At 40.8% G+C, this 27,505-nt stretch overlaps 1 protein-coding gene across 5 annotated transcripts in view; it reads right to left on the bottom strand.

Moving 5' to 3' along the window:
* The window catches only part of NPAS3 (neuronal PAS domain protein 3), a 583,895-nt gene extending 568,748 nt beyond the window's left edge, over positions 1-15,147 (bottom strand). For all 5 annotated transcript variants that reach the window (XM_058807169.1, XM_058807170.1, XM_058807172.1 and 2 more), the window contains exon 1: positions 15,098-15,147. In XM_058807169.1, coding sequence (XP_058663152.1) covers positions 15,098-15,147 — 50 coding nt within the window. The remainder of the gene's footprint in view (positions 1-15,097) is intronic.
* Between the last annotated feature and the right edge of the window lie 12,358 nt (positions 15,148-27,505).

The following is a 27,505-nucleotide window of genomic DNA, read 5'->3' as shown; positions in this document are numbered from 1 at the left end:
AGTATAATACTTGCTGAAGTTCACACGTGTTCATTGCAATTTTCAAGTCAGCACTGCAATTAATTTTATGCCATTGGGGTTTCACCAAGCAAAAATAATATCCAAGCATTTAATTTTGCTGAATTCAATCTGTTTAATATGCACTTTGCTTGATCATAAAAAAATAAAACTTCAAATAGGAGTGTAAAATTAACTGTGTTACAGCAAACCCTTTCCAACAAATGAAGAATAAACAGCAATTAAAACTACGAACTCTTCAAAGCAGGCACTCTTTTTTTTTTCCTAGGCATTGTATGGTATGATGCCTTGTCCATACAGTCCAAATAACATTTTCCTTAATCATATCAACATGAGATAAAAACACATTAGGTAGGAAGGGTAATTAAGCTGTGACACATCTCATATCCATTCATGAAATGCCCTGAAAATGATGGTAGCCAAAACTATTTAACTGAGACAATTTTCTTCAACAATTTTCTAAGTGAGAGAATCACCAAGGAAACTTGCTACAGCTTCCAGAAACATTCTACACAACAATGCAAGAACAGGAGTACTGGGTCAGACCAGTGTTTCCTGTATCCCATCTCCAACAATCCTCAAACACAGCTGCAAGGAACAACTTAAGAAAAGTGACAGCATATCTAATACACACCCAAAGTCTCCATCTAAAAATTTTCAGTGCAGGCATTTCCTCGAATAAATATGTATTTAGTAACATTCAGTGGATCATTCTGTCATTAATTTGTTCCATCTCCTCTGAATTTCATAAAAGCTTGTCACACCTTAGCACATTTAAAAGACATCACTTCTCTTACAGGAAGTCCTAATTCCAGATCAACCAAGCACACTGATAAAACACTCATTTTAGCAGCAGTAACAATAGTACTAACACATCCACTACGTAACCAAGTGCCACAGGACAAAACCCCTGCCTGAGCCTCCAAAATCCTAGAGAACAAGTATCAAATAAGAGATAGGAAAATATTTAGAAGCAGTAAGATGACAGCCGCTAGCATCACAAGAAATGATATCTAGTTAGAAGTAGCTTGATGCTTTTGTAGGCATTTCAAGTAAGGAACAATTTGGGAAGAAAGATGAATCCAAAAAGTGATGCTACAAAGGAATTCTAGTCCAAGCGCAAGGTATAAAACAAATGCGTGTTTGCAAAATAGTAAACGGGCAACAGAGCTGGTGTTACAGCTGGAAGGAAAACCTTGATAAAGAGAAATAGTATGATGGAGCTGGGTGAAGAAGGACTTCAAACTTAGGGCAAAATACTAATATTTCATATACCAGAGAAGAGATGTTAGGGGGACATAAAAGACATGGTCCGTGTGAGAGTCTGTCATTCTGAAAATGATCTCTGTAAGACAATTCTGGATAGTTAAGACTGGAGAAAAAATATTTCTCGGTGGTAGTGAGGATGAGCGTTTAACTGAAGAATAGGCAGGAAAGCATACAGCAGGAATGTTAGGCAGAAAAATCCTGCAAGATTTTGATGCAGTCTGAATGCAAAGAACTTCAGAATAGAACAAAAGTTACACTAGGTCAGTAAAAAAAACAATATAGCAGAGAGAGTATCCCTTCCCATGATATTCCATGTCAGCATCCAGCAGTCAGCTGTGTAAAAACTTCCTGAAGTTGCATCATCACCATCACACTTAACAGCTCCTCAGAGATGTAACAGAGTAATGCCTGATGCATTTTTGAGCCTGTTCATATTTTGACCTCTAAAACACCCTTTGGCAAGGAATTCCACTGAGCAATTCAATTGCATGCTACATGGTAGGATGGAAGGAAGGCACACAGAAAAGCCATGAAAACAAAACAAAAAGAAAAAAAAATTACAGCTACTGTCAAATGTTTTAAAAGTGCTTCCTGAGAATTTCACAGTATGTTTCCTTGTTCTCATAATATTAAAGTTAATGAATACTCTTCCCCAACTACCTTCTTGAGGCCTTGCTCAGTCATCTCTTTTCCAAGAGGAAGTATTTTATTTTAACTCTTCCTCTGGCAAAACTGCTTCCATCTATCTCATCAGCCTTTATGCCCTTATCTCAAACTACAGTATCTTTTTTGAAATAATGAAAAGAAAAATACACACCACAGATAGATTTCACACACTGGATTTATGGAATGCTTTCAGTTTGTTTTTCTATTTCTTTCCTACTCACACCAAATAATCTATTTGCCTTTTTAACTACTGTGCTACAAGGAAGAGGTCTGTATCAGTGAGACTGCCAAATTACAGACCTCTCCTAGCAGGCAATATAGCAATGTTAACTTGAAAAGTAGATGGAGGGCTTGTAAGGAACTCTAGGAGATCTGTTTTGACTAAGGGAATCTAAGATAGGCAATAAGGAGATGACAGAGAAGCAAGACTACATTTTCATTGAGATAGATATACCATAAGCCTATGAATCATCTGCAAAGAGATGATACTTAAATTGTCTTTCCACATAAGATTATGCAAAGATGAACAGCAGAATAAGGGGGGAAAAAGGGGGCGGTTGAGAGACAGCATGTTGCAGAACTCCCACACAAAGCTGGGTAATGAATGAGAAAGATCCTCCAAAAGATATGCTGAAGAAGTGATCAAAGTATCCAAAAGCAGCAGAAAGATGACATTTGCCAAGAAGTCACAGGGCAAAAAGAACAGGGACATGGTCAAATGTTTTCACAGCTGGCTGGCAGACTGAGACAATCAAAGCTTAAGATTTGAAGTGCAATTTACAATTATTAAAGTAATCTTTAGAAGTCCCTATCTTGCTAGGAGAGACAGTCTCAGAAGTGATTCACATGTGCCTCTGCTCTGCCTTTCGGCATGCCCTTAGCACTACTGCCCATCGCTGCCATGCACTCTGCACTGTGCCTGCTCCTGCTTCAGCAGCATAGGGCCGTGGCAGGATGCTGAGAAGCTGCTTTACTCATAGTATTGCAATACCCAGGGCTTTTATTTAGCAACTGAATTTGCCTTATACAGTCTCTGAGAAGAAGATCATATTGACCTGAGCTATTATGAATTCCAACTGGAGGTGAGTAGCTTTGCGAGGCTCCACCAGGAACCGGGACACAAGCGGAAGGGCGGCCCCACTGCTATGGATCTGCATCACCTTTTGTGACCCATTCCAGATCAGTCAACCACATCTGCCATCTTCTGCTAAGCTTTCCCTTGCCAGAGAAGGAAACTAACAAAAAATTTAACAAGTACAGTTTCGCAGCCCGGATTGTCTTCAAAGAATTGGTCTGTGAAGTGGAACAGCTAGAACAAAATAACTACTTAAATTTTTTTGATCCTCCTATTCCTCTCTATTTTGCATTCACACCTCCCAGGAAAGATGTTTTGTACATGGGCTGTGTGATTGCACAACAGCCAAAATGAGTAAGAAACTCTATAAACTAACTTGTTTTCCAACAATGACGCACGCACATGCAAATACTCACAGATCCTTCTATACACCAACTACTTCTGAAAATACAAATGGAAATAACAGTAATCTTCCAAGCTCTCTCTTTTTCATTGCACACAGCAAAGAAAAAGGGAAAAAAACAAAACCCACCACCATTCTAACTGATATACTTTATTTATTAACATTTTCTATCCCTTAGAAAAAAGATAAATTAATTATAATTAGCTCCCATTTGGGCAATTTTGTGTATAGCATTCATATCAGCAATGTGTTGAATAAAGAGCTAAAATCAACACATACATTTTCTTAAGTGAAGACTTGAATAAAACAAAGTCAGGCACTTGGTTCCTCTTTCATTCCATATGATACACAGCTGCATCAATCCCATCAGGAAACAGGCAACAGGAAATTCTTAACATTCTGAAGAGATATCTAAAGATGTGTCTCATCACCCTTCCTCCTGAAAGTGCTTTTCGATGTTTCGAAGAGCTAAAAGATGTTTATACAAGTTCTAAAATTATTAATTACTTTCCTTAGCTTTTAAGCAGCTCTAGGCCTCATTAAGTAGCTAACAATGAGACAAAAAAAAATTCTTTTTATAAGTTGCCTAGAATTTTTCATTTCATTCATCTCAAAATATAAATTGTTAAGGAAACCTTGACACCTACAGACAAAATCAAAGCCAAGTACTCTAGCTATTGGAAAATGTTCCTTCATAATGTGCTGCTCCTGTGTTATTTGTGTTTCTAACTACAGCTCTTGCATATATAATTCCATTATACTTTTATAAATCACCATTTTGAAAAATGCTTTTGAACCATTAATATATTTTCCTGGTTAAAATTCTTTGAGATGTTCTTAACAAGAGTCTTAGATAATGAATTTGGGCAAACTCTGGAACAGTCTTTAGAGTATTATCATTCTCATTAATTTTCAGAACTACCCACTGTGTTGAGATGATTGTCATGGGCCTAAGACTTCAATTTGGCTAAATATTTTTGCATATATTTCAACATATAAGTAACCAACAGATGTTTAAAATGTTAAGTTCACAATCTAGAAATAGTTAAATATTTACTGTAGTATCGTAATTTGGTTTTGCACTTATTTTTATTTTTCTGCTTCTATCTTTAAACACTCTTTTAGAGTCCTGCTTCGCTGTAGGCAAAATGCTTTAAAACAACATCACATGAAAACAAAACATACTTGATTTAGTAAATACAGCTGTGTTTTTAAGAAAGAAAAGAAATAAACACTTTAAGGTACCACAAATTAAAACAGAGAAAAGAAAAGAAAGCATTCAATGTAGAAATGTTACTTTTACCTGAGGTCCAGGCTTAATGTAAAACCTTTTAAATTGTTTGCATAATAAAAGCTCTAAAATTCATGTTTTATTTCTGCTTTAGAAACCTTATACATTCTACTGTCTTACACCATTCCTAGAAGGCTCTATTAGATGAAAACAAAATTACTTTCAAGATGCTCATACACAGCATATATAGTATCTTACTTTAGTCCAAAATATTCTTTTTCTTTGCCTTTTTTTTTTTGTTTGGGTTTTTTTTTGCTTTTTTTTGGGGGGGGGGTTTGTTTTGTTTTGGTTTGGGTTTTTGTTATCTTTGAAGACTGCTTCTGTTTCCATTGTTTCATCCTTAACCATTCACATATCAGAGCAATAAGTATTTCATTACTGGTTTATCTGTCCAGAGGCTTGAGAAGCAGTAACAATTAACCCTCCCTTCACAGTGATTGATACAGGCTTTGCTTTCAATTTGTTCCACTACACAGATCATGAAATTCTGAATGCGATCATCCTTATTGACCTACACTTTCAAACACACGGCTACAATGAGATGAAAGTAATTATTAAAAGGAACACAGGACTACTCAATGCTGAAACAAAGTCTTGAAAAATCTTTTAGATGACCTTCTCATTAAATTAGTGTCTTTTGATATAAAATAAAATTATGGATTATCTTCAAAATCTGGAAATATTCAATGTAAATCTGATCAAAGTACAATATCATTATATCACATAAGCCCAGTTCTAATGTCACATCAGTTCATATCTGACCCAATAAACAGAAACTTCAACCACAGTGATCAGAAGAGGATCACACCCTATATATTTTAAAAGTTCCTCTGTCAGCTTTATTTTATGCCAGCTCTGCTGGAAATGTTGTGTTGAAAATGACAAGACGGTAATTTCTATTCTATTGCAGTCTGTTTCAAGAAAGAAACAGTGTTTCCTTTTAAGATTCTGGACTTCTTGAGGCACCTAATGTAAGTAAGTAGAGAGGAAATTCAGACTGCTAAGGAAAAATGAGAAACTCAAGTCAGATTTCCATCATCAGCTGAGATGAACCAAGACCTATACACACCACTGCTGGAAACTTACTGCAGTGGAAAAAAAATATTTTTCATAAACCCTGGAAAAATAACCCCACAAAATGTTAATTTCTTTTAACAGATACATTTTTAAAAATTAAATACGATCGGTAGGTGAGCAGTAATGATAGAACTACTTAAAAAATGGGATGCAGTCAAAGAAAATCAGGATAGAAAACTGTGCAGAAGGATGTTCTTACAGGCCCGAGGCTCTAATCACAAAACAAAGTGATGGAGATGAACCAATACTGCCTGGATTAGCAATGAATTATTTTGAACTATAATCATGTGCCAGCACAAAGGGGGTAAAAACTAGCCATTACTCACAAGCTGATCTGCAGATAAGAACCAAAAATAAGTGAAAAAGGGAAAAATTTATATGCTAAACTGAGCCAGGAGAATAATGAAAATCTAAAATGTTGTTACACTTCAAGTAACATTATATTTAATGTCTTTCATGTACTGTATAATGTCGAGTATTTACACAATAAGGTCTGTAAGACACTAGGGCTAAAGCAGGGTTAAACTGGATAACTCTTCTGTAAATTAGTACTGCATAGTAATATGTGCTAAAAAAATATCCTAATAGATGAGTTAGTTTTAAAATAGCACACGCACACATGGGCACTAATTTCTTCCACTGTAAGACTGCAGGAAATACACATATATGTACACATGCATAGATAGAGCCTGGTACAGGTACGAAAATGTGTAAATACACACACTTATGTATACACAGACATATATAATGAGGGATTTAATTTCCATTAGTCCATCTGAGAGCTAAGCATCACCATCTTAAGGTTCAATGTTAGTTTTCCCTTCAGAACAAAATGTTTAGAAATAATTTTGTGAGAAAAGAAAAATCGAGATTGCTATCCACAAAGATTCCTGAGATTCTTATGAACAGACTGTTTAAATGAAGAGCACTTTAATCAGTAGAGGAATCCTCACGTTTCTAATGTCTTGCTGTGCATTCTGCAGGTTATAGTAGCAGCTGGTAGAGGTCATATATCTTTTGTGAGCATCCCAAAAAGGCTCACTGCCAGACTGTTAAATTATGAATAAGCAATGAACAAAAGAATGCAGATACGGTGGTGACAAGATAATCCAAGCAAATTTATCTATGACAAATTTCACAGGATTAACAAATTACATTTACACAGAACAATAAAAATGAGGAGAAAAAAAAGGGAAAAAAAAAAAAAAAAGAGCCTACTTTTTGCTCACAGCATTACAGAAAAAGAAAATCTCCATTCCAGTACATGTATTCACATTCAACTTTAGATAAAGTAAGACATAGTTTGCTGAAGATGAGCAACTAGAATTATTTCCTTTCAAGGAAATACATATTCTGTATCTATCTAATATACAACACATGCCTGCACTTTGCAGTATACACGTATATAAGTCAATGGAAAATCCTTTAAAGTTTTCCTCATAATTACTAAGAAGCATAAGTAATAGAAGCATGGTAAGAAGAGTAAATACTGAAGGACTCTAATTTAGCTTTTCAGGTGAAGTAACTTTCCATTTTCTGTCAGTTAAAACACATTTTTTCCCTTAATCATGTTGGACTTTTTCCTATTTGAATTAAACAAATATTGCAATAAATTATAATCTCCACAAGAAAAAAGTAATGGATAGAACTTAAATCTCTTTGGGTTTTTTTTTGGTTTTTTTTTTTGCAGTAGCACCATAATAAACTTTTTTTTTAAAAATCACTCCTAAAGGAATTCTATAATCTAAATACTGGCTGCTCCTAAATATAGACATTCAGTATGTCAAATAATCTGGGGGGAAAGTAAAGGAGATTTGCAATGTTTGCTACATCTTGCAGTCTCCTGTTCTGGTTTTTGAAAGTGATACCAAAAAAACTGAAATACTACTCTTAAAAAGCATGGAATATCAATTTCAAAAGTGCAGTTCTGTAGAGAAGCATTTTTCTTCCTATTAAAAAGGAATGAATAGGAAAATCATGATAGAAAAAACACTCAAAGGAAAGACAGCATCTCTTAGCTAGGAAATTTGAGCATAAATAGAGTGATTGATAAAAGAAACAGCATATATGTTTGACAGATCGGGAATCAGCTGTATCTTCTCTATCATGCTTCTCATCTGAAGTCTATTTTCTGTCACCTCCATTTACTTCCTGTTGTTTGTTAATCTGAAACAGTTGTTTTGTAAAAATAGATCTTGAATAAATATAGGCCTTCTGAAACCATATTATCATTTATGCATCAAATATATGTTCTTGTTACAGAGCACTGCCTACAAACAGGAAACCTCACTATTAAAGTGAACATCCAATTAATTAAGATACTTTAGTAAACTACTTGGATTCTGCAAACAACTACTTGAGTACCATTTATCTAGCTCATTCAGCCAATGGAAAAAATTACTGCACTTTTGATTTTTCCCAAGAAATATAAGTTTTGTTGTAAAACTGAACAGCAGCTCAGAAGGAATGAATAGATAAATTAGCCCAAAGTGCTTGTTTTTCTTTTTATGTTCATCTTCTGTTTGTTACTTAGCAAGAGAAAACAGGTTTGTTTTTTAAAATGCAGTTCTTTTTGAGAACCTCCTGTCCATACTGTTAGCAATTTATGCAAAGGTGAAGCAAACATGCCAATCCTACATCTAACTATAGTCAGACAAATAAAATCAGCTACTTTTTTTTTCAGCTGTGAAGGTTGAAGGATAAGTACCACTGGCAGCTATTCTCTTTTTTTTTTCTCAATACTTTTCCCCTTTTTTCATCCTGTGCCAGCACTGCACAGATTCAGTCACTCAGTTCTTTCTATTGACCTCAACCTTGACCTGTGAAAACTGCCCACTTACATTTTTTTCCCACAAAGTTAAAAATTCTGCTTCCCATCATCTCCAAGAAAAAACAGCTTTTTAACAAACATTTTTCTAGAATTTGGTGCATTATACTTTTGCTAAATGAACTACAGCTTTGGTATCTAACTCATATAGGTCTAGGTTGTGAGTAAACTGATTGGAAATGTGAATTTGTGCATGACTTTCAAACATGGCATTTAAGCAAGAGGGAAAGAATATCCCCTATCCCCTATTCTACTATGTAAATACAGAGTTCTGATATATAAATACACAGTTCTAATACACAGTGCCTAAATTTCAGCAAAACTATAACCCTTTTAGAGTTTCACCCAAAATGACTGTTCAAAGACTATTCATTACACAATAAAATTCAGCTTAAAACAATGTAATATCTAATGAAGCCTGTTCTAAATTTCTGTTGGAGACAAAATTCCCAGGCAAGTATCTTAAAGGCAGGTTATAGAATTTAGGTACCCATATTTCACTAAAATGCAGTATGCGTTTAATGCCTAAATCCAACAGGCTCTTCAGAAAATCCAAGCCCCTGGGACATTATCGTAGATTACATACATACATATTATTCTGACTATATCCCCTAAGTTCACTATATACATATGTAAACCTAACATGCCTGCAGGTAATGGAACAGTACTTTTCCACTTAAATTATTTAACATAAGTGTTGAACTTCCATTATATATCAAGCTAACAGCTAATTTTAAATTGCAATCAAGCCATTCTCTGAAAGCACTTTATTTCAGTGGAGGTTTTGCCTGTAAAAGAAATGTAAATCCCTTTAATGAAGGCAGTGTAATCTTTGAATACACAGTCAAAATGGGGGCTGGAATTTTATTCCTAATGCTAACATTGACATCTTTTGCCACTTCTGCTAGTTCTCAAGAATTTTTTGTGTGTAACTATCTCATCAGTAAAGCATGTAGAACAGCATTTTCAGACCTTTCGAAGCGCGCAAAGCCAAATAAAGAAGTATATCTACAGAAATACTCAATATTAATATTAAAGTCTTCTTCAGACATTGGCTGACATCAATGAGGAGTTCCCCAGAATAGACAAATGACAGAACATGACAGAACAGTGAAAGTCCAAAATGCATACAAGAAATTCTGGGAAAATAGCCTTAGTAAGAAAATCTTCACAACTCTGCTTTCAGTAATCTTTTCAAATTCTTTGTAACATATCACTTGTTCTTTAATGTGCCTGGCTCTCGCCTGCATGTAGTGCTGGGTAAGGGCTGGCATAACTCTCAGTATCTGGCTGCAGCAGGCTGGGATCAGGATCTCCTTGAGAATCACTCCGCTTTTACTTGACAATCTCGAGATTTTCGCGTTTACAATAACACACAGAGGCAGAGTTCACTCCTCCTCTCACTAAGTACATTTGTCATTGCTATCTCTCTCAGGAAACATTCACATCTATTAAATTATATGTTAAAAATACTTTTATCCTTGCTTGGGATTCTCTGTAGTGTACTTTAATTGTGCACATAATTTCATTTGGGACTTTTCTAAAGATTAAGGTACAACTTGAACTTAATATTCTCCCAAAGACAGGGTCCAGTTCTGCCAAGTTAGAGACACAAATACTATCCTACCCTTACTGTACCTTCTTTGTCCTGTGTAATATACTTCTGTGGCATACAAAATTAACGAATATTTGTACTACTCAAAGTCCTGTTCAAATGAATGGCACAACGGTCCTATTCATTTGACTAGGACTTTGTGTATTGCAGAACCACTGCTTGAGCTAGTCACAGAACAATGCTCTAGTCATATAAGACGTGGCAGCAACTATTATATTCTTACTATGGCACATCTTCTTATGCAGCAAAATACAATATTATTACAAATTATCCTTATTATGCAAAGTCCTGTTAAACAAAAAGTCGCACACCTCATTCACACTAATGGGATTTTGTATGTTAAAGATAACATACAGTAGCCTTATAAATATTACATAGAAAGAAACTGCCTATTCTGAAAAAATTTAATTCTTTTGAAATGAATTTTCAAAACATTTCATCTCATGGCCTTAAATCTTTGGCAGCTTCTTAAAAAAAAAAAAAAAACAAAAAGCCAAACATTAAGCATAAGCAAACAGACCAAAGAAACAAACTACTGGGTGAAAATGCAGTCTTTGCCATGTACCTTAAAAATATCCTATGTTAAGCATATGTAAACAGATTTACATCCTGCAGAACAAGTTTGTTTGATTCATTATAAAATATGCTATGACTATGCCGACATGACTATGCTGAAAACCCGAGGTGCTTTCATACCTGCAAGAGCTACTGCTGATAATAATATAAAATTGATCTGATGGAATAGCTGAATGTAAGGTTTATTCACATGAGATGAGATTTCAGGAAATGGTTTCATAACAGTAAACAGTTACTTAATTGCTAACAAATGAACTTTTGAACATTGATAAAATGGCTTAATTCTACTGACCTCAGTGAGAGAAAAATCATTCCAAAAATGTTAATAAAATGGTAACAGTTTTCATGATCAGTATCAGTTACTCAAAATTCTTATCTTAGAATACATTTTCCAGTAAAGAGGATATTGTTATAAAGATCATTTTATGAAACAAAAAAAAAAAAATTAAACACTCTTTACTTTTTAGGAAGTATGGTGATGAAACTAACACCTAGAATGTCAGTTTTCAACAACTGTTTTACATCACTCTTGCAGTAAAATTCCCATCTGGGCTGGCAACTTGTGTGCCAAGTTTCAAACAAATGCGATTTGAAATTGCCAGTATATAAGACTCTGAAATTCAAGTGAGATGCTAATAAAAAGAGATGGGTACTGACAATAGATTCTCATATTCTCTTAAAAACACCTATGGCTCCAAGTGTTGTACTAATCTGTTAACAAAATTCTCCAATTATTTGTAACTTGTAGTATAGCATTAGAATATAATGCCATCAAACTGTCAAAAAACAAACTAACTGGATATAGTTTGTAAGAAAAAAACAATTGTGCTGTATGTAGGTAAAGAATGTAAAAACAGTGCTGCAGACAAAACCTTGTTATTCAGAATCCCATTAGTTACTGAAAATACCTAATATAAGTTTTGTTGATCAATACTCTCATGTAAGCTCTAAATAATGTATGATTCCAGTGGAGAAAAATGCAGCAAATCAAATATGGTGGGAGAATGTTTCAAATTATGAAGAGTAGTATGACTGCTAATCCATAAATCAGAAATCAGAAAGATTGTTGTAATGTGGGAGGGCTCTATTTAATAAAGGTCATTATAACTCCTGGCTCTAGAGCTATAAGATCTAATATCCTCTCTGGTAGCTCTATGATATGCCCATGCATTACTGTTCTTGTTGACAGTCTGTTGCCTTGGAAATATTTCATTATTTCAGTTTTTCCATTTGTAGACCCTTGGCCTTGTGATATGAAGGCCACCCTATTTCATATTTTCGATTATCATTTAAGCAATCTTCTGGAGCTATTTATATAAAAGCAAGTGTTAGACAATGCATATCATCATTTATCACTGCTATGTTTAAGCTCATGCTCTAGAAAAAGTGCCAAAATAAAGGTTTTTTCTCTTTCACTTTAAACCAATAACACTCTAATATTATGATATGCTATACAAATCAATGCTGGCATATCATATGCATGGCACTTCTGTCTATTTCATTTTCTTGGGTGTTGAAAAAACTAAACTGTTGCTGTAACTGTAAAATTTGCTAACACTCAGAGTTTAAAAGAAAATCAAACAAATGTAAGTGCGTAACTTTTCATATATCCTTTTAAGATCCTAAACAGGTGAAAAAAGTTTCAAAACTGTTCAAGTGCCTGTTTACATCAGAGACTACTACTTTTTACATCTATTATGTAAGCACAACTTTTTGCTTGAAAAAATGTAACACAATCTATCTAAATACCTGCGGTAGTGAAGACTGAAAAACAATGTACACAAAATTAATTTAGAGGATTCTTAATCCTGAGAACTACTTTACTGAAGCAGTAGCTATGACACTGCAAAACCCTTTCAGTAAGTGATATGCTCCTGTATTTCAAACATCTTGGTTCCCACAGATGAAAGGATGTGTACAAAGACAGCTAAAATAGTTACATGCAAGACTTCATGAGCACATTACCCAACTTTTAATAAAATGTACATCAGTATCTGTTTATTAAAGCATTGATCCACTTTCTCCAAAACTTTAAGGAATAAACGGACTAACATTATTTTTGCTACAAAAAATGTCATCAATTCTACATGCAATACTTAAACCTAAACTATCCAGAACACGGTACAGAGTGACAACAAAGTGAACCCTAAGGGCAAAAACCAACTTCTTGGACACTAGGCCAAGTTTGTGGCTATTAGTGTTCTAGGAATTTAGACTACCTTTTCCCCTGAAATGATTACACCTCCCACTCCCTACAGGGAAAAACTACTCCGATCCAACCTTTAAAATGACAGCATCCGAGCTGAACAAGAAGATGCTATTAAAGGGCATTAAATTAAATACAGTATATCCTCCTACAACTTCAATCAGAATTTCAGACCAAGTGTTATTTAGTTCAGCTCTCAAGTGGAGCAGAATAACAAATCGCGCACTTTGATTTACCTTCTCCGAATGCCAAATGGAGACAGGTGATAAAGAAAGCACTCATGCACAGGCTATGAAGTTTCCCCTAGAAATTAATTCTATCTTCAAGATTCCTATCTCAGAGAAATTCCCAAAATGGCACACAAATATGCTTCTGCTGGAGAGATTACTGAAGCTATCCTGGCAAATACACTTAGCACTAATATAGTAACATTCTCAGAAAGAGGACAGCAGAATTGTTTGTTGTGGGGGAACAGGACTTATTCATATGAATTGTTTTTCCAACAAAGAATTCTGCAGGAGAAAAACCTGCTGCTTTAAGTGTTATTAAAACAGTAGAAACACCTTTGCAGCCACTGGAAGGAAGATTTAAAAAAATGTTTATAGTTGAAAATGAAAATCTGTAGTTAAGTCATTGACATCTGAGGATGCACTGTTTTCCCATTACGTTTATCTCCTAATTTTGTTACATATCAACATAGCCTTGTCAAAATGCAACAGTTAACACTAATGCATCCAAGACAAGCACACTAACACTTCAGTGGGAAATATGAGATATATAGGCTTTTTATACCACGCAGTCTGCTTTCTTAGGAAAAATGGTACAGCTACTTAGACAAAATCTGTGGGGTTTGGAAGCTGTACTACAAACGCTGATCATTCTAAAATATGCAAGTATGAAATTAAGGCTGAAATACTATTGCTTAAATATTTTTCAGACTTATTTGTGCTGCAAAATATACACCGACTAACACATGATCCATCTACTTTTAAGGGCTATCTAAATGGTAATTTTCATTTTTCTAACCAGCCAGGAACCTTTCTCACCCCTCACACTCAAGTTCACTTGTAACCCTAAAGGGGCGGGAGGGAAAGAGCCCACCCCAAACCCTCTGGCTGCTCTTCTTCTGGGCATATATCTCGTCGCAGTGTAGCAATGGAGCTTTGAATACTTTTGTAAGAATCACAAAGTAACATCACATGAACTTGTACTCTTGTCTCCTACCAGTCACTTCTAGAAAGATTCACTTTACTAGAACAAATCCGCTACGGGCAATTCGTGTCACCAGCAGAGCACATTAATCACAAACACTCTCTCCCAACAAAAGTACATGGGGCAGGCGGCGGGCCGGGAACCAAGCGGGGGGGCAGCGCGATCCCCCCGCCTCCCTGCCCGGACCCCGCGCACCGCCTCCGTGCCCGCCCGCCCGCCCGCGCTCGGCTCCGCTCTGCGCGCCCCGGGGGCCGCGGGCACCCGCGCCCGGCACGGCGGCGTTGGGCCGGGGGGGCGGGCCGGGCAGCCCCGGGGGCGCAGCTGGCGGCGCCCCCCCCGCTCCGGCCTAGCCGCACTTGAACCGCACCGGCGGGGCCGGCCCCTCCGCCCGGAACGCCGGGCCTGGCGCGGCGCCCCAGGGCCGCCGAGCGGCGGGGGCCGCCGGGGGGGCCTCCCGGCACACACACACACACTCACACACACTCACATACACACACGCACACGCACACACACACACACGCGCGCGCCCGCTCCACAACGCGCCCCGCCAAGCACCGGCTCCGGCACCGCGGCGGTGCGGCCACCGGAGCGGGGCCGCTGCTGCGCGGCTTGTTCTGAATGTGTGTGCGTGTGTGTGTGTGTGTGCTTGTGTGTGTGCGTGTGTGCGTGCGGCTGGCGGTGCGCACTAGGAGGAACTCACGGTGCCCGGCTGTGCGAGCGGCGGGTGCCGGCGGCAGGTCCCCCCACCCCGGCATGGCAGCCAGCCCCGGCCCCCGGCGCCGGCGGCTTGGCCCGGCCCGGCGGTGCTGCGGCGGCTGCTGCTGCTGCTGCTGCTGCAGGTTCAATAAAGAGAAAGTGTTACCGTTCTCGCCTGGAAGGATCCTGCTGAAAGCTTGGCTTGGTGGGCGCCATCTTCCTGGGATTTTTTTTTTTTTTTCTCCTCTCTCCCTTACTTTTCCCCCTCCTGATGTTGGTGTGTGTTGTGTGTCTAGCAGCAGCAGCGGCGGCAGCAATGGCCCCGGTTAGCCAGACAGGCTAAGGAAAAGTACTGAGGCCAAAGCATCGCGGGCTCCCACTCCTCCGCGCAGTCCTGGTGCAGGTTGCTCGCTCGCTTGCTTGCTAGCGCTGCTGCTGCCGCTGCCGCCGTCCATAAGCCGAGGAGCGGAGGGAGCCGGGGCCCCGCCGGCCCCAGAGACATGCCCAGCGCAGGCAGCGGCGGCGGCCGGCGGCGGCGGCGGGAAGAGCGAGCCGCGGCGCAGCCCCGGCGGGCAGCCCGGCCGCTGGCATCGCCCGGCAGGTGCGGCACACGCACACACACACGCACACACAGACACACACACTCTCTCACACGCACGCACACGCACTCTCGCACACTCGCTCACACACCCCCGCGCCCGCGGGCCGGGCTACGCGGGGTGCCAGGCCATCGGGCTGGCGGGGCGGGGGCGGGGGAGGGAAGGAGGGGTGTCAGGGATCTCCGGGCTTGACCGCTGTGAAAGTATTTCTGGGCATTTTCCAGCTGCTTTCCCAGCTCCGCTCCCGCTCGGCGTGCAGGGGACACAGCCTCTGCTGCCGGCGCAACAACGCCACTCAGTTGCAGTTTCGCACACTTTCTTCCTCTGGAGTCTGGGCTCCAGCGGCGAAGAGGAGCAGGGACTGTCTCTCCAACACCGCGGGCGCAGAAGCGCGGCGGGAACACACCGGGCACGGGCAGCGTGTCACCCGTGGGCTTCCACGGTGGAGGACGGGCTCGGGTGGGAGCAGCGGGCCGGGGGACGCGAGGGCCCTGCGACCCTCGGGGCCGTACGCGGGTGTGCCCGGAGCCAGCCCGGACGGGCCGGGCCGGGGGAAACCCGCGCATGCCCCAGACACCTCCGAGAAGGCGCCCGCACGTCCTGAGAGCGGGCATCGGGTACCAGCGAGACAAAAAGGGGTAATGCTGGAAATGTGAACTTAAAGCGATAACCCTATTTGTTGGCAAAGGGTGTAGCACTTCGCGCGGTTTTATTGGAGATCGTGAAACTAATCATGAAGTAAAGGAGCGGGCAAAAGAAACCGCTACCTTAATCGTTCCTTCCAGGACACCGGGAGGACCTAGTGCTGGCCCTGCTAGCCCTTATAGAGGAAATAACTCGTTCGCTTAAAGCTTTTCATCTCCAAGGTAACTTTGTGGTTGTCTACTGCTGTCCTGGAAGTACAAATGCCCGGGCCTGATCCTGCTCCCTGGGAAAATCCAACGGGCTTCCTTGGGGAAAGGGGCAAGCCCCGAAGGTCGGCCGCGTTTATTCACGAGAAACGTTTCCGCCACTACTCCAAAAGTTTTTTTGGGGGCAGGGGAGGAGGCTGGGGGCCGAGGGCGTGTGCGAGCCGCAGGGCAGAGCCAAGGGGCACAAGTTAGCGGAACACCTGGAAGTTTGGCTGCGGGGCGCCGTCCGCGCACCGGGCCCGGGGGATTCCTTTCCGCAGGACAGGAGGCAGCCGGGCCGGCGTCACTGGGCGCGGGGACGGGGACACGGCCGCGGTTCGGGGCCGCCGGGGCTCGGGAGCCGCGGGACCGGGCCGGGCCGGGCCGCGCTGCGCTCCGGGCGGCGCCAAGGCGGGCACCGGGGCTGCGGCCTGGGGGGGCTGCCTGCCTACGCAAAGTAGCAGATGCCGCTCCCGGCCGGCAGTCCTGTCTGCTCGCCTCCGAAATGAGGGGAAAAAAAAAAAAAAAAAAAAAAGAAGAAGTTAACAGGTGTCTCCTTGGCTGTGGCAATAGAGTAAGGAGGTGTTGTGTCTGCCGTATTTTAAGCGTTTTGAGAAAGCGCGGAGAAAAATCGTCCGACGTAAACCATGCTGTTTCATCCATAATATAAAGTGAAAATTTGGAAGAAGTGCATTAATGTTTCCTCTCGTAGGTTAGTGTGCGAGGCATCCAGAGTGGTCTGGATTCGTGGTAGTAAAAGTACTTGAATATCTATTAAGCACTGTTTGGATTAGAGGTGTTAGTAGTTTGTCAGAGAAGTATTGCTTTTATAACTTCTTCCTGATTACAGACTGATAGAACCAAACTATTAAACGCGAAGTACTAAAAAAATTGTATGCTGCCTTGTCTACATAATTCTGTTTAACTTAAAGTCTCCAGAGGTCTCTTTCATTTGTCTAAAAGCCAATCTGACATTTCTGACCCTTGACTTCCCCACTTCACAGACTAAACTATTGTGATTGCTGCCTGTACTTCCTCGTTAAAGTGTCCGTCAGTTTCCATTGTAATTTAAATATTTCATAAGTGACAAAAATCATACAGAATCCATAAAAAGAAAGAAACTTTAATCTGTTCTTTATAACTCTCACGTTCAAAAATTTTTTTAAATTTTTTTCTTTTTCTTTTTTTTTTTTAGTATATGAAGGATTTGGTGTTTGCTTGAGCAAAACAAGACTCCTCCTTAGTTTCAAATATTTCTTAGCTAAGAACGTCCTTAGGTATCATCAGAGCTTATTTCAGGAGTATCAGCTCCCCATTAACTCTCATTTGATAAAGCCTACAAAAGTTACCATCAAACGTTTTCAATCACAGGCATCAAAACTATGGGAAGCAACACAAGTTGCTGAACGACAGAGTAGGCAATGGTCAGTTATCTAAATCTGGCTCCTAAACTTACTAAGTTTGAAATATTATGCTGAAGCTTCCTATTTTTTTTTTCTATTTTACATCATAGGGATGTTTAGTTAGGACGTTTAAGATTATACAGCATTTTTTCTCGGTATTTAATTTAATGCAATAGTTGAAAGCAAGATACTCGAGGCAGTGCCCTTTTTAGAGAAATGTAAACGTTTTGTTCCGATTTCAGTAGATCTGTTGTAGTCTACTTTTTTTTTTTTTTTTTGAGGGTTCGGCTACGAATATAAGTTTACGTTAAAGCTAACTAACAGATTCAGACTTCAGGTTTAGAAACATAAAGAAATGTCAGGTAATTAATTAAGCTTCATGTTAGTATCAGTATATATCGATGAATTGTTAGGGCAAATGGGGAATGTCTTTAAACTTCGTGATGACTTACTGCCAACTTTCTACGCTCTGCTTCCTAAAGGCGCTCTCTGTGAATTTCCTGCATTTGCATTAGAATGCATTTACGATGAAAAAAAATAGCAGTGCTGAGTATACTTAGAGTTTCGGCTAAATTTCCCTGTAGTAACAGGTGACATGCTAAAACTGTTAAAACTACAATGTGGAATTGCAAGTGTGCAACCCCAAGTGAAAATTGTACTCATTCTTAGTTGAAAGAAAATTATCAATCAGCATACCATGATCAATTATCCCCCTGGCTGCCACACACTGGGATTTGCACAAGGCATTGACATTGAGAAATTCCTCTTTAGAAAGGATGAGCGGACGGGATCCCAAACTTTGCAGCAGCCAAGCTAAGATGCCGGGGTCTCACTTTTTTTTTTTCTTTCTCTTTTTTTTCTTTTTTTTTCCTATTGTTGCTTTACAGCTCATCCAGGACAAAACTAGGAGATTGTGTTTACTTCTCAGTGCATTTTAAAAGATGCTGTATTTTTAAAAAGTAAAAAAAAAAAAAAAAAAACAACAAAACATATACCCACCCCTTCAACCAAGCTCTCCCCCCACCCCGCAACAAACAGAAATGAGAGACTTAAAAAAAAAAAAAAAAAAAAAAAAAAGGAAAACAAAGAAACACAAAAGCACAAAGAAAAAGCAAGTGAGGGAGCCTCAGGAAGAGGCGCACACCCCTCGCCCAGCCGGTGCTCACCGTTGTTGGTAGGAGGTGATGCCCTGCACGTTTTGCGGGTTGCCGTTGGCCGCGGCGCCGGCTCGCCCCATGCCCGGCGCCGCCGGCACCCCCCCGGCCGCCCCGCCGGCCGCCGCCGCCGTCACCTGCACGCTGAAATCCGGGAAGATCCTGATCATCCCCGCGGCTCAGCACCCGGCGAGTGTCGGCGAAGAGGTGCAGCAGCAGCAGCGACTCTCCCTCCGGCGGCTGCAGCAGCAGAGCCAGGCACACTGCAATCCCATTAGTGAGTGGCGGCCACTGTGAGTGAGGACGGGCGCTTTGATGTGAGCGGCTGGGCTGAGATTGAGGAGTTTGGGGGGGCTAGGGGTGAAGGGGAGAGGGGGGAAGAAATTTACCGAATTGCAAACATGCAACGCGTGAAAATTTGGGAAGAGAAGTGGAATATCAGAGCTACCAAAAAAAAAAAAAAAAAAAAAGGTATGTCGAATACTACTGGAGCTGTAGATATAGGCGAAAAATCCAAGCTGAGGAGGGACGGGGAGGAGAGAGGGGGGCGCAATTACTTTAGCGGTGCAGTGAAAATGATGAGCAGCAAATGTTGCCTTTTTTCCCTCCTCCTTCTCGTCCCTCCACCCCCCACCCTCCACCCAAAATGCAAGTCTTAGAGGATTTCTCTGTCTCAATGAAGTAATAATAAAGGCGGCTGACCACAGTCTGGGCTAGCGCCAACTGTGCGGGGGGGCCAGGGGGGGTGGGAAGGCGGGAGGGAAGGGGAGGAATATCCCTACTCCCAGAGTCCTGAGGAGAAGAGGAAGAGTGGAGGATTGTTGCAGCACAAGTTCTCGCTCTTGGTAACTTGCTTTTGCTCTCCTAGAGGCACCCGCAGCCCCCCTCCGTCTCTTTTCTTTCTCTCTATGAAGGGACGGTTTTCACAAGCGAGGAAATGCGCCGCTTTTGTGCAAAGGCAGAGTTTGTTCCTTATTCTAGGGAGCTGACTCTCCTCCCCTCCTAGTGTGCAGCAATGTTATTGCGAGTGAAACTTGTAAGGTGTGTGCTGTCTGTGCACGCACTGATCCCTATTGCTGCTTCAACATATCAATTATAGGGCCGGGCGCTGCGCGGAGCCCCCGGCAGAGCCACCCCCGGGGCGCGGCACGCACCGCACCGGCGGAGGGGCCCGGGGCCGCGACTCCCCGCCGCCTTTGTGCCTCGCTCGGCCGGGCTTGCCCTCATCCGCCTCCGCCAAGCGCGTATCCCCGGGCGCGGCGCTGCGCGGCTCCAGCAGCCCCCGGGGCCGCGCCCCTGCCCGGCGGGGCCGCCGCCACCGAGCGCGCCCGGGCGCGGCGCTGCGCGGGGCGGCGCGGCAAGGACGCGCGGAAAGTTGGGCGCTAGCGCGGGGCGGCGCGGACCCTCCGCGGCTGAGCCCAGGCGCCTCGCTTCGGCCTTGGGGCGGGCAGCCTCGGCCGAGGGGACGCGGAGACCCGAGCCCTCCTCGCCATGGTGCTCGGGAGGTAAACCGCGGGCTGCTCCCTCCTCCCGCGGCTGCAGCGGGAGACGAGGGGCGAGGATCACGTCCCGCAGGGAGCCCAGCAGCTGTGCCCAGTCAGAGGCAGCAGGGAACGGCAGAAAACTCCTTCCTGCCGGAGGGTCCCACCAGATCGCCTCTCTTCTGGGGGCGCCTCTGAAACCACGGACCTGGAGCCCCAAGCTGCTGATTGCTGGAGCTGAAAAGCGCGGTGCTTGTGGAGAGCTGGACTCTTCGCCAGCCCAGTGAGTGGACAGCTAGAGCAGAAAGTAACGCGCTGCGTTACTGCACCTTACACAAACAGCAGCCGTGCTGCTAACTCGTTTCTGAGGAAACCGAGGCTCATACCAAGAGGAGCTGCATGGGACAGAACGCAGGTAGTAGCACTCCAGAATGTGTGTAGTGTTGGAAAGGCTATGGCAGCATCCCAAAAATGAGCAGAGATCCCAGGCTGTCCCCTCGCTCCAAAGGCATTGCAACCTTCCGTGAATCAAAGCAGTCACCTGGGCCAGTCTCCCCTTTTTCCATTCAACTGTGTGCCTTTTAGAGTCAAAGCCTGGCTCCTAATCTAAAAATATCCCCTCGTCTTGACTTTTCTTCCCATTGCTGTTTCAAAGCAAATTAAGACACACCAACTTTATGTTAAAACAGAGACTGCATTCAAATCCTTTGTATTAAATAGCATCTGTGTTTGCATTCTGTTTTAATACAAAATGCTTTGGATTGTAGCTAATACCAGGAGATATGAAACTGGTTAGTCCCCACATGTTGCACATAAAAAGAATTCATAATGAGCATCTGTGGGATGTGGAATGGATCCCATGAGTTAGCTGAAGACCTCATAACGTAAGAGCTGAGAAGCCTAAGTGAATTATGACTCTCTTTCCTCGCAAGTAGGATTAATTTTCTATCCCACTTATATTCATTATCTATCCTGTTTATACTATAGGGACATCAATTGTTTGAGTGTTAAATATGAAGACTTTACAGAAACGTGTAGGTTAGATAGCTTGCAGAGAAGAGGGGGGTTGTTATTGCTAGGAAAACTGTTATTCAAACTCCATGTTTAAAGACCAATATTAGATAAAGCTGCTCACTTTTTTAAAGGACTGCAAATTCTGTGCCATTCTCCTACGACATATTTAAAATGTAAGGTTTACAAAGTACTCTCCATCTGTCTGTGGCCCTCCCAGTGATGTCAATAGGAATTTTGCATGCAGATGAAGGCCCCTATATGGCCTTTAGAGAGCAGGTCAATAAATGGCTGGAGGAATAATTAAAGACTTCTGAGCTGCTCCTTTCCTTTTTCTTACATTATAGTACAAGACTGGCATGAATATAGGCTGGGCTACCACTCTAATTGGCTATGGAATAACACTGAAAGGAATTTAAATGTGGGCAGTAGCCATTTTCCAAATGATCACTCCATTACAGTAGTTTTGTCTGTCAATGTATGGCCAGGCAGTAGAGTGGATGTAATCATGCCGAAGTGCCCATCCATTGATTGTCACTCTTCGCTCTACATTGGCAACTCTGAGCAGATTTTCACATCTCAAAGAGACAGCCTGGATGGAGAGCCTGCCTTTAGCCAAGCTTGCTTCTTCTTAGTCTTGAAAGTCACTGCTTTTCATCCATGTAGGCACAGCCAGGATCTCTCGATATTTAATAACATCTTTTATGCGTATTGATTAATATCTAAAGTGTTAATGTAACTAAAAGTTCGGTCTTGATAACTTTGCTGGCACAAGTAGACCCACTAAGTCACTGGAAGTACTGACAAATAGTTTTGTATGTTAGAAGACAAGCAGGATTCAAAGGTAGGTTTGTGAATGTCTAGAATACAGAATCATTTTCTTTGCCGGAGCTCTTAAAAGACACCAAATAAAAGATATTTTCTCGTATTTGAAGAAAACTCCATTTTGATTGTTTGTATCTTTTGTTCCCCCCCAAATTAATCACAATGGTGAAATCCAGTAGGAATTTCTGAGACTTAATTTATACACCAATGAAAATATCCATCATCAAGCATATGCTCTGTGCCATATTAAATAGTGTGGACCCAATTTGCCACATATTTCACCAGTGCTACAACATACCATGATGGATTTAACTTAATTTGCTGCAGCATGCTAGCGTAAATGAGATGAGAATAAACCCCAATATTTTTAATTTACTTTATTTCTCATTTTGGTCAAATTATTGACAGCTTCTGGTGTCCAAGTGACATAGTTTTTGTTTCAATACCATATACTATTGCAAGATATGCTGCAAGTTGCTTTAGTATTGATTAAGCAAAGAAATATTTTAATAGAGTACTGCTGTTTCTATGTGCAGTAGACCTTCCTCTCAGGCAAAAACACAGCAAAAATAAAAATTAAAACCACATGACAATATGCGATGCAATAACATTTAATATTTATGCTTTTCATATACCTCTCTATCACAATTATATATTATATCTTTATTCGCATTGTCAGTATACTACTGTTCCTTTCTCAGGTGAAAAAATATCTCTTCTCTGGAAATTCATTTCCATTTACTTAAAGTTAAATGGTTTGACTTTGAATTTTCATTATCTGCTGTTGGAAGGAGCCTGTGACAGGTATGAGAGAGAATGCTACAAAGCTTCATTGTATCATCTAATTTTTGCTTCACTTTAGTCAGATATCATTTAGGTAGAGAGTAAAATAGTATACATAGAACAGGATAAGATAGAACAAAACAGAACAGAAATAAAATGAAAATAGGATATATAATGAATTACAGTAGAAAAATGCCTTTATCTTGAAGTGATTTTTTTTTTTTTTTTTTAGTTATACTGATTCCTCACTAGTGAGAAAATTGAACTAATTTTATATAAAAGGAATATGTCATAACAGGATATGGCATTTATCTTCCTGAGATAGGGGTGACCTCATCATTCTCAAGTGGTGTAGCTATGAATGAGTAATCAGCCTCCCCACCCATTAAGTGTAGATAAAGTCCACATCTTCTGTCTAAGTATTAAATATTCGATTTATTATTTTACAACTCACCATCTCTACAAGTGTTCACTGACTGAGGCTTCGGTTGCTGCTGCCAGTATGTGTTGTCAGTGGGAAGCAGAAGAAGCTCCTCAAAAGGTGCCCTGCATAATAGAGAATGAAAGATGAGAAGGAAAATGAAAATAACAGATGAGAAGAAAACAAGAGAAAATGGACCTGCAGGAAAAAAAATTATGGGCAGAACAGGGATAAGGAGATTCTTTAACTGACCTATACTTTTGTTGTCTGTAATATTCCAAGAGCTTTATAACATACAAGCAGTGAAAATATTTTTCATATTAATACCTCACATATATCAGCTACCTCCTATCTCAAGTTATATTGCTCAAGCTATTCCCAGAAGAATTTATATATGTATAATGTGAGAGAAATATATAGTTAGGAAAAAAAATCTTTTTACTATTTATCAGCAGTGCACATTAGGGAAGAGCCACAGTTAAAAAAATACAGTTTATTTCTAGAACTATATAAGATAACATAATTTTCTCTTTCAAATGATGTCACGTGCTGCATTTTGTTTTCATTCCTTTGTAAAAGCAACGAGTGCAGTTTAAAGAAAATATTCTAAATTTAATTTTAAATCCAAAAGAACTGTCTGTTCATCTGTTTTGAAGAAAAAACTCTAAATAGAACATGAAGTCAGGAAAAAAGACCGTTACAACTTATATGAAACTACTCAAATATTTTCCATCTTCACCATTCCTTGACGTGTACTCGTGGTTGGAAGAATGGATAAGGGAAATGTCTTTTCTGAAAGGTTTGGCTAGGACTGAAGGGCAAGTTTAAGGTAGCCCCTTCCCTCCACCCCCCCTCCCCGTATTTAAAACAAAACAAAACAAAAAGGCAGGCAGAGAGTAAGATACAAGGAAAGTGCCTGGGGAACATAGCACCTCTATCGAAATCATAAAAGATGTATAAGGACGTCAGTGGAAGAACTAGAAGAACTATTAGAGGAATGCCCTGCAGGGCTGTCCCAGTGCTCAGCGATTAGCGCCCCGCGCTGCCGGCGGGAGGATGCGGGGAAGGTCCGGGGCTGGTCCCGGATCTCTTTCATTGGCACTGGCACCTGGGAGCCCTGTGAGCACGGCCGGGCCCGGAGGATGCGGGGAAGGTCCGGGGCTGGTCCCGGATCTCTTTCATTGGCACTGGCACCTGGGAGCCCTGTGAGCGAGGCTGGCTGCATGGGGAAAGGCTGGCACGCTGCTCACACACCCAAAGGGTGAACCTGGGCTGTGCACAGACCACCGAAGCTGCCTCCGGAAGGAGTATCATTCTTCCCTACCATCGGGTTGTTTTTGGTTTTTATTTTACTCTCTGTGGGAAAGCAAAGGAGCACCTCTGGCCCACCTCGTAATGACAAAGGACAGGTCACCTTCCAAGGCTGGAGCATCAGTCTTAAAGTCAGTTTCTCATGTGTTGCATACTTAGCTCTGGCCCTAAATTTTAGTGAGTGAGTTATCCCTTAGCACCGGAGGTTTTCTGTAGTGTTGATCACCCACAAATTTTCTAGCATCTCAAGTAGATTGAGAAGCAGCCAGCTCATTTTTTCAGACTCTACCTGCTTCTGCAGATCTGTGATGTGTCTCCAGGCAGTTTTAGCACCTATGTTTTAATTTCCCATCTCTTCAAGATCAGTCTTATGCCTCCAAAGTAGTCTGCTACTTTACTGACATCAAATTAGGGCTATGGAGACCACAACTAAATTTTGCTGTTTTCACGTTCTCAAAATCCCCATTCATGCCTCACAGCCTTATAAGAAGCCTTATTGGAAAAAGAAATCAAGCAGGTGTTTTTTATCTCCATGATATGATGGCTTCTAAAAAATGCCATCATATTATCCTGTGTTCTCACCACATTCAGATTTTTGGTGCTGTTCATCCATAAGTGAAACTTAAAAAACCACAGAGCTACTCAACACACTTTTTTTCTTTTGTGTATGTGTTTACATTTATTTGTAGCCTCTGCCCACGCTCCTAAACAAAATAATTTGCAGAAGCACCCATTAGTGTGTCCTGGAAAGTCAGGATCAAAAGACAGCTCAAGGTTTTTGGCTGCACTTAGAGGAGGATTCTTACTCCTTCCCTTACTAAGTGCTCAGTCTCTTCTTATTCAGAAGGAATGGAACCAATCATGCTCTCTTTCTCCTGATTATTTTCTGATTAACAAATCCAAGTTAATGATACATACAGCAAGGAAAGCATTGATCTTTCACACAAGCCCAGCCCAGTCCAACGCAGCCTTTCCTCTTTGGCGGTGGCTGTTAGTGCTCTGCTGAGTCACACAGCAATGCGCATTGAACGAAAATATTCCCGTGCCTGTGTCTTATCTCCCACTGTCCAAATTGCATCCAGCGCAGTTTAAAGCTGTGCTAGGTCCTCAAAGACATGCTTCTCCATAGCTGGTGTGGTGGGGCTTTTTCTGTTTTATTAGAGCATTATTTTTCCACTCATTGAAGGCAGTGCTTTGTGTTCCTGTGTAGCAGTCCCAGGTGGGCAGCCACGTACATCTGTGCCTCTGCTAACAGTTTCTGAAACTTCAAGCATACATAAGAATCAGAAGTAAATACTTTGATCCTTAGTCTTAGTGTTTCTCTAAAAATAATTAAAACTTATAAGGATGTATATATGTGTCAGAAACTTGAATGCAGGCTAGCCTGTTTGAAAATGCATCATTGTGCAGGCATAGGAATCTCTAACAGAGTCCCGTTCTTATTTAGAACTATTTATTATTCTGCAGTTTCAGTTCATCCTATGAAGATGATTGTCCTAATTTTTTCATTTCTTTTTACTTTAATTCAAGCATCAAGCATACTCACAGGTGGTCTTCAAAATTTAAGCATATATCTAATTTTACTCTTTCAATTTCAAATTTCTCTTGGGTAAAAACCAACAAAAACCTTCCTAGTATTTTTATATGGTCTATCACAAACCTTAAAGAGGAAGCTTTATTCCCTTCAAAGATAGACCTCCATCCACACTACTTGCATTTCTATTGTTGCTATCCATACTATAATAACTATTGTAAATAACAACCAATGTTACATGCAGCACCTGAGAAGGGTTCTTACATTTCACACTTCAAAATTCTTTTCTTGGGGACTTAATTTTGACAAAACTGGAAAACAATTGGTTAGAAGACATCTTAGTCCACTGCTGGACCTTTATTTTAATTATCTTTTTCAAAGGTAGGGTAGCCCACCAACTGGCAATAAATTGTACCAAATTTGGTATATGTTGAGTTAGTTTCTTTATTTCTTCTTTGGCTGTAAGTATTCTCCCCATCTCAAAGTGTATTTTCATTATCAGAAAGCAGTCTAGACTGTAGTTTGTATCTAAATAAAGTTGAATAGTCCATTTGTTTAAAATTACTCAGGAAGGCTACCTGACATTCTTGACTGTTCACTCCCAGTGTATCATATTATCTCATTTTTATATTAATGAGTGAACAACATAGAAAACATCATTGTGACTTTTGAGACTCAAACAAGATTAGGTATTGGCAACATATTGGATGGAGAACTTCTGGACACTCTGAAGGAAAACAGATAATGTAATTTTCTCATTGTCAATAAATGTTTTAGGTATTACAGAATTAAGCCACTATTCTCTTCATTACACAACTGAGGCAACATATATTTGTCTATAAAATATCGATAATTTGGGTATATATATATATGTCAATCGGAAAAACCTTAAAGTTTCTCTTAGTTCAAAATTCATTAAAGAGGCTTTATTGTACCTTTTTTGTCTTTGAACCAATATGAGGAAAAATTCATTTTATTAGTACCTCCATAGGACAGGTTAGTAAAAATTATTACTTGTTGATGGTATGGCCTATTTCTTCTCCATACTCTGACAGAAGGAAAAGCAACAGGAACTCCTCTGGCAAACTATCATTTTTTTTGAAATGTGTTCTTCATTTTAGGAAAAAACCTCCTACAGATTTTCAGGAGTATTTAATTTAAT

Source organism: Ammospiza caudacuta, chromosome 6, assembly GCF_027887145.1.
Source record: "Ammospiza caudacuta isolate bAmmCau1 chromosome 6, bAmmCau1.pri, whole genome shotgun sequence".
NCBI lineage: Eukaryota > Metazoa > Chordata > Aves > Passeriformes > Passerellidae > Ammospiza > Ammospiza caudacuta.
The sequence above is the reverse complement of the archived record's forward strand: the minus strand, read 5'-3'. Positions and strand labels throughout refer to the sequence as shown.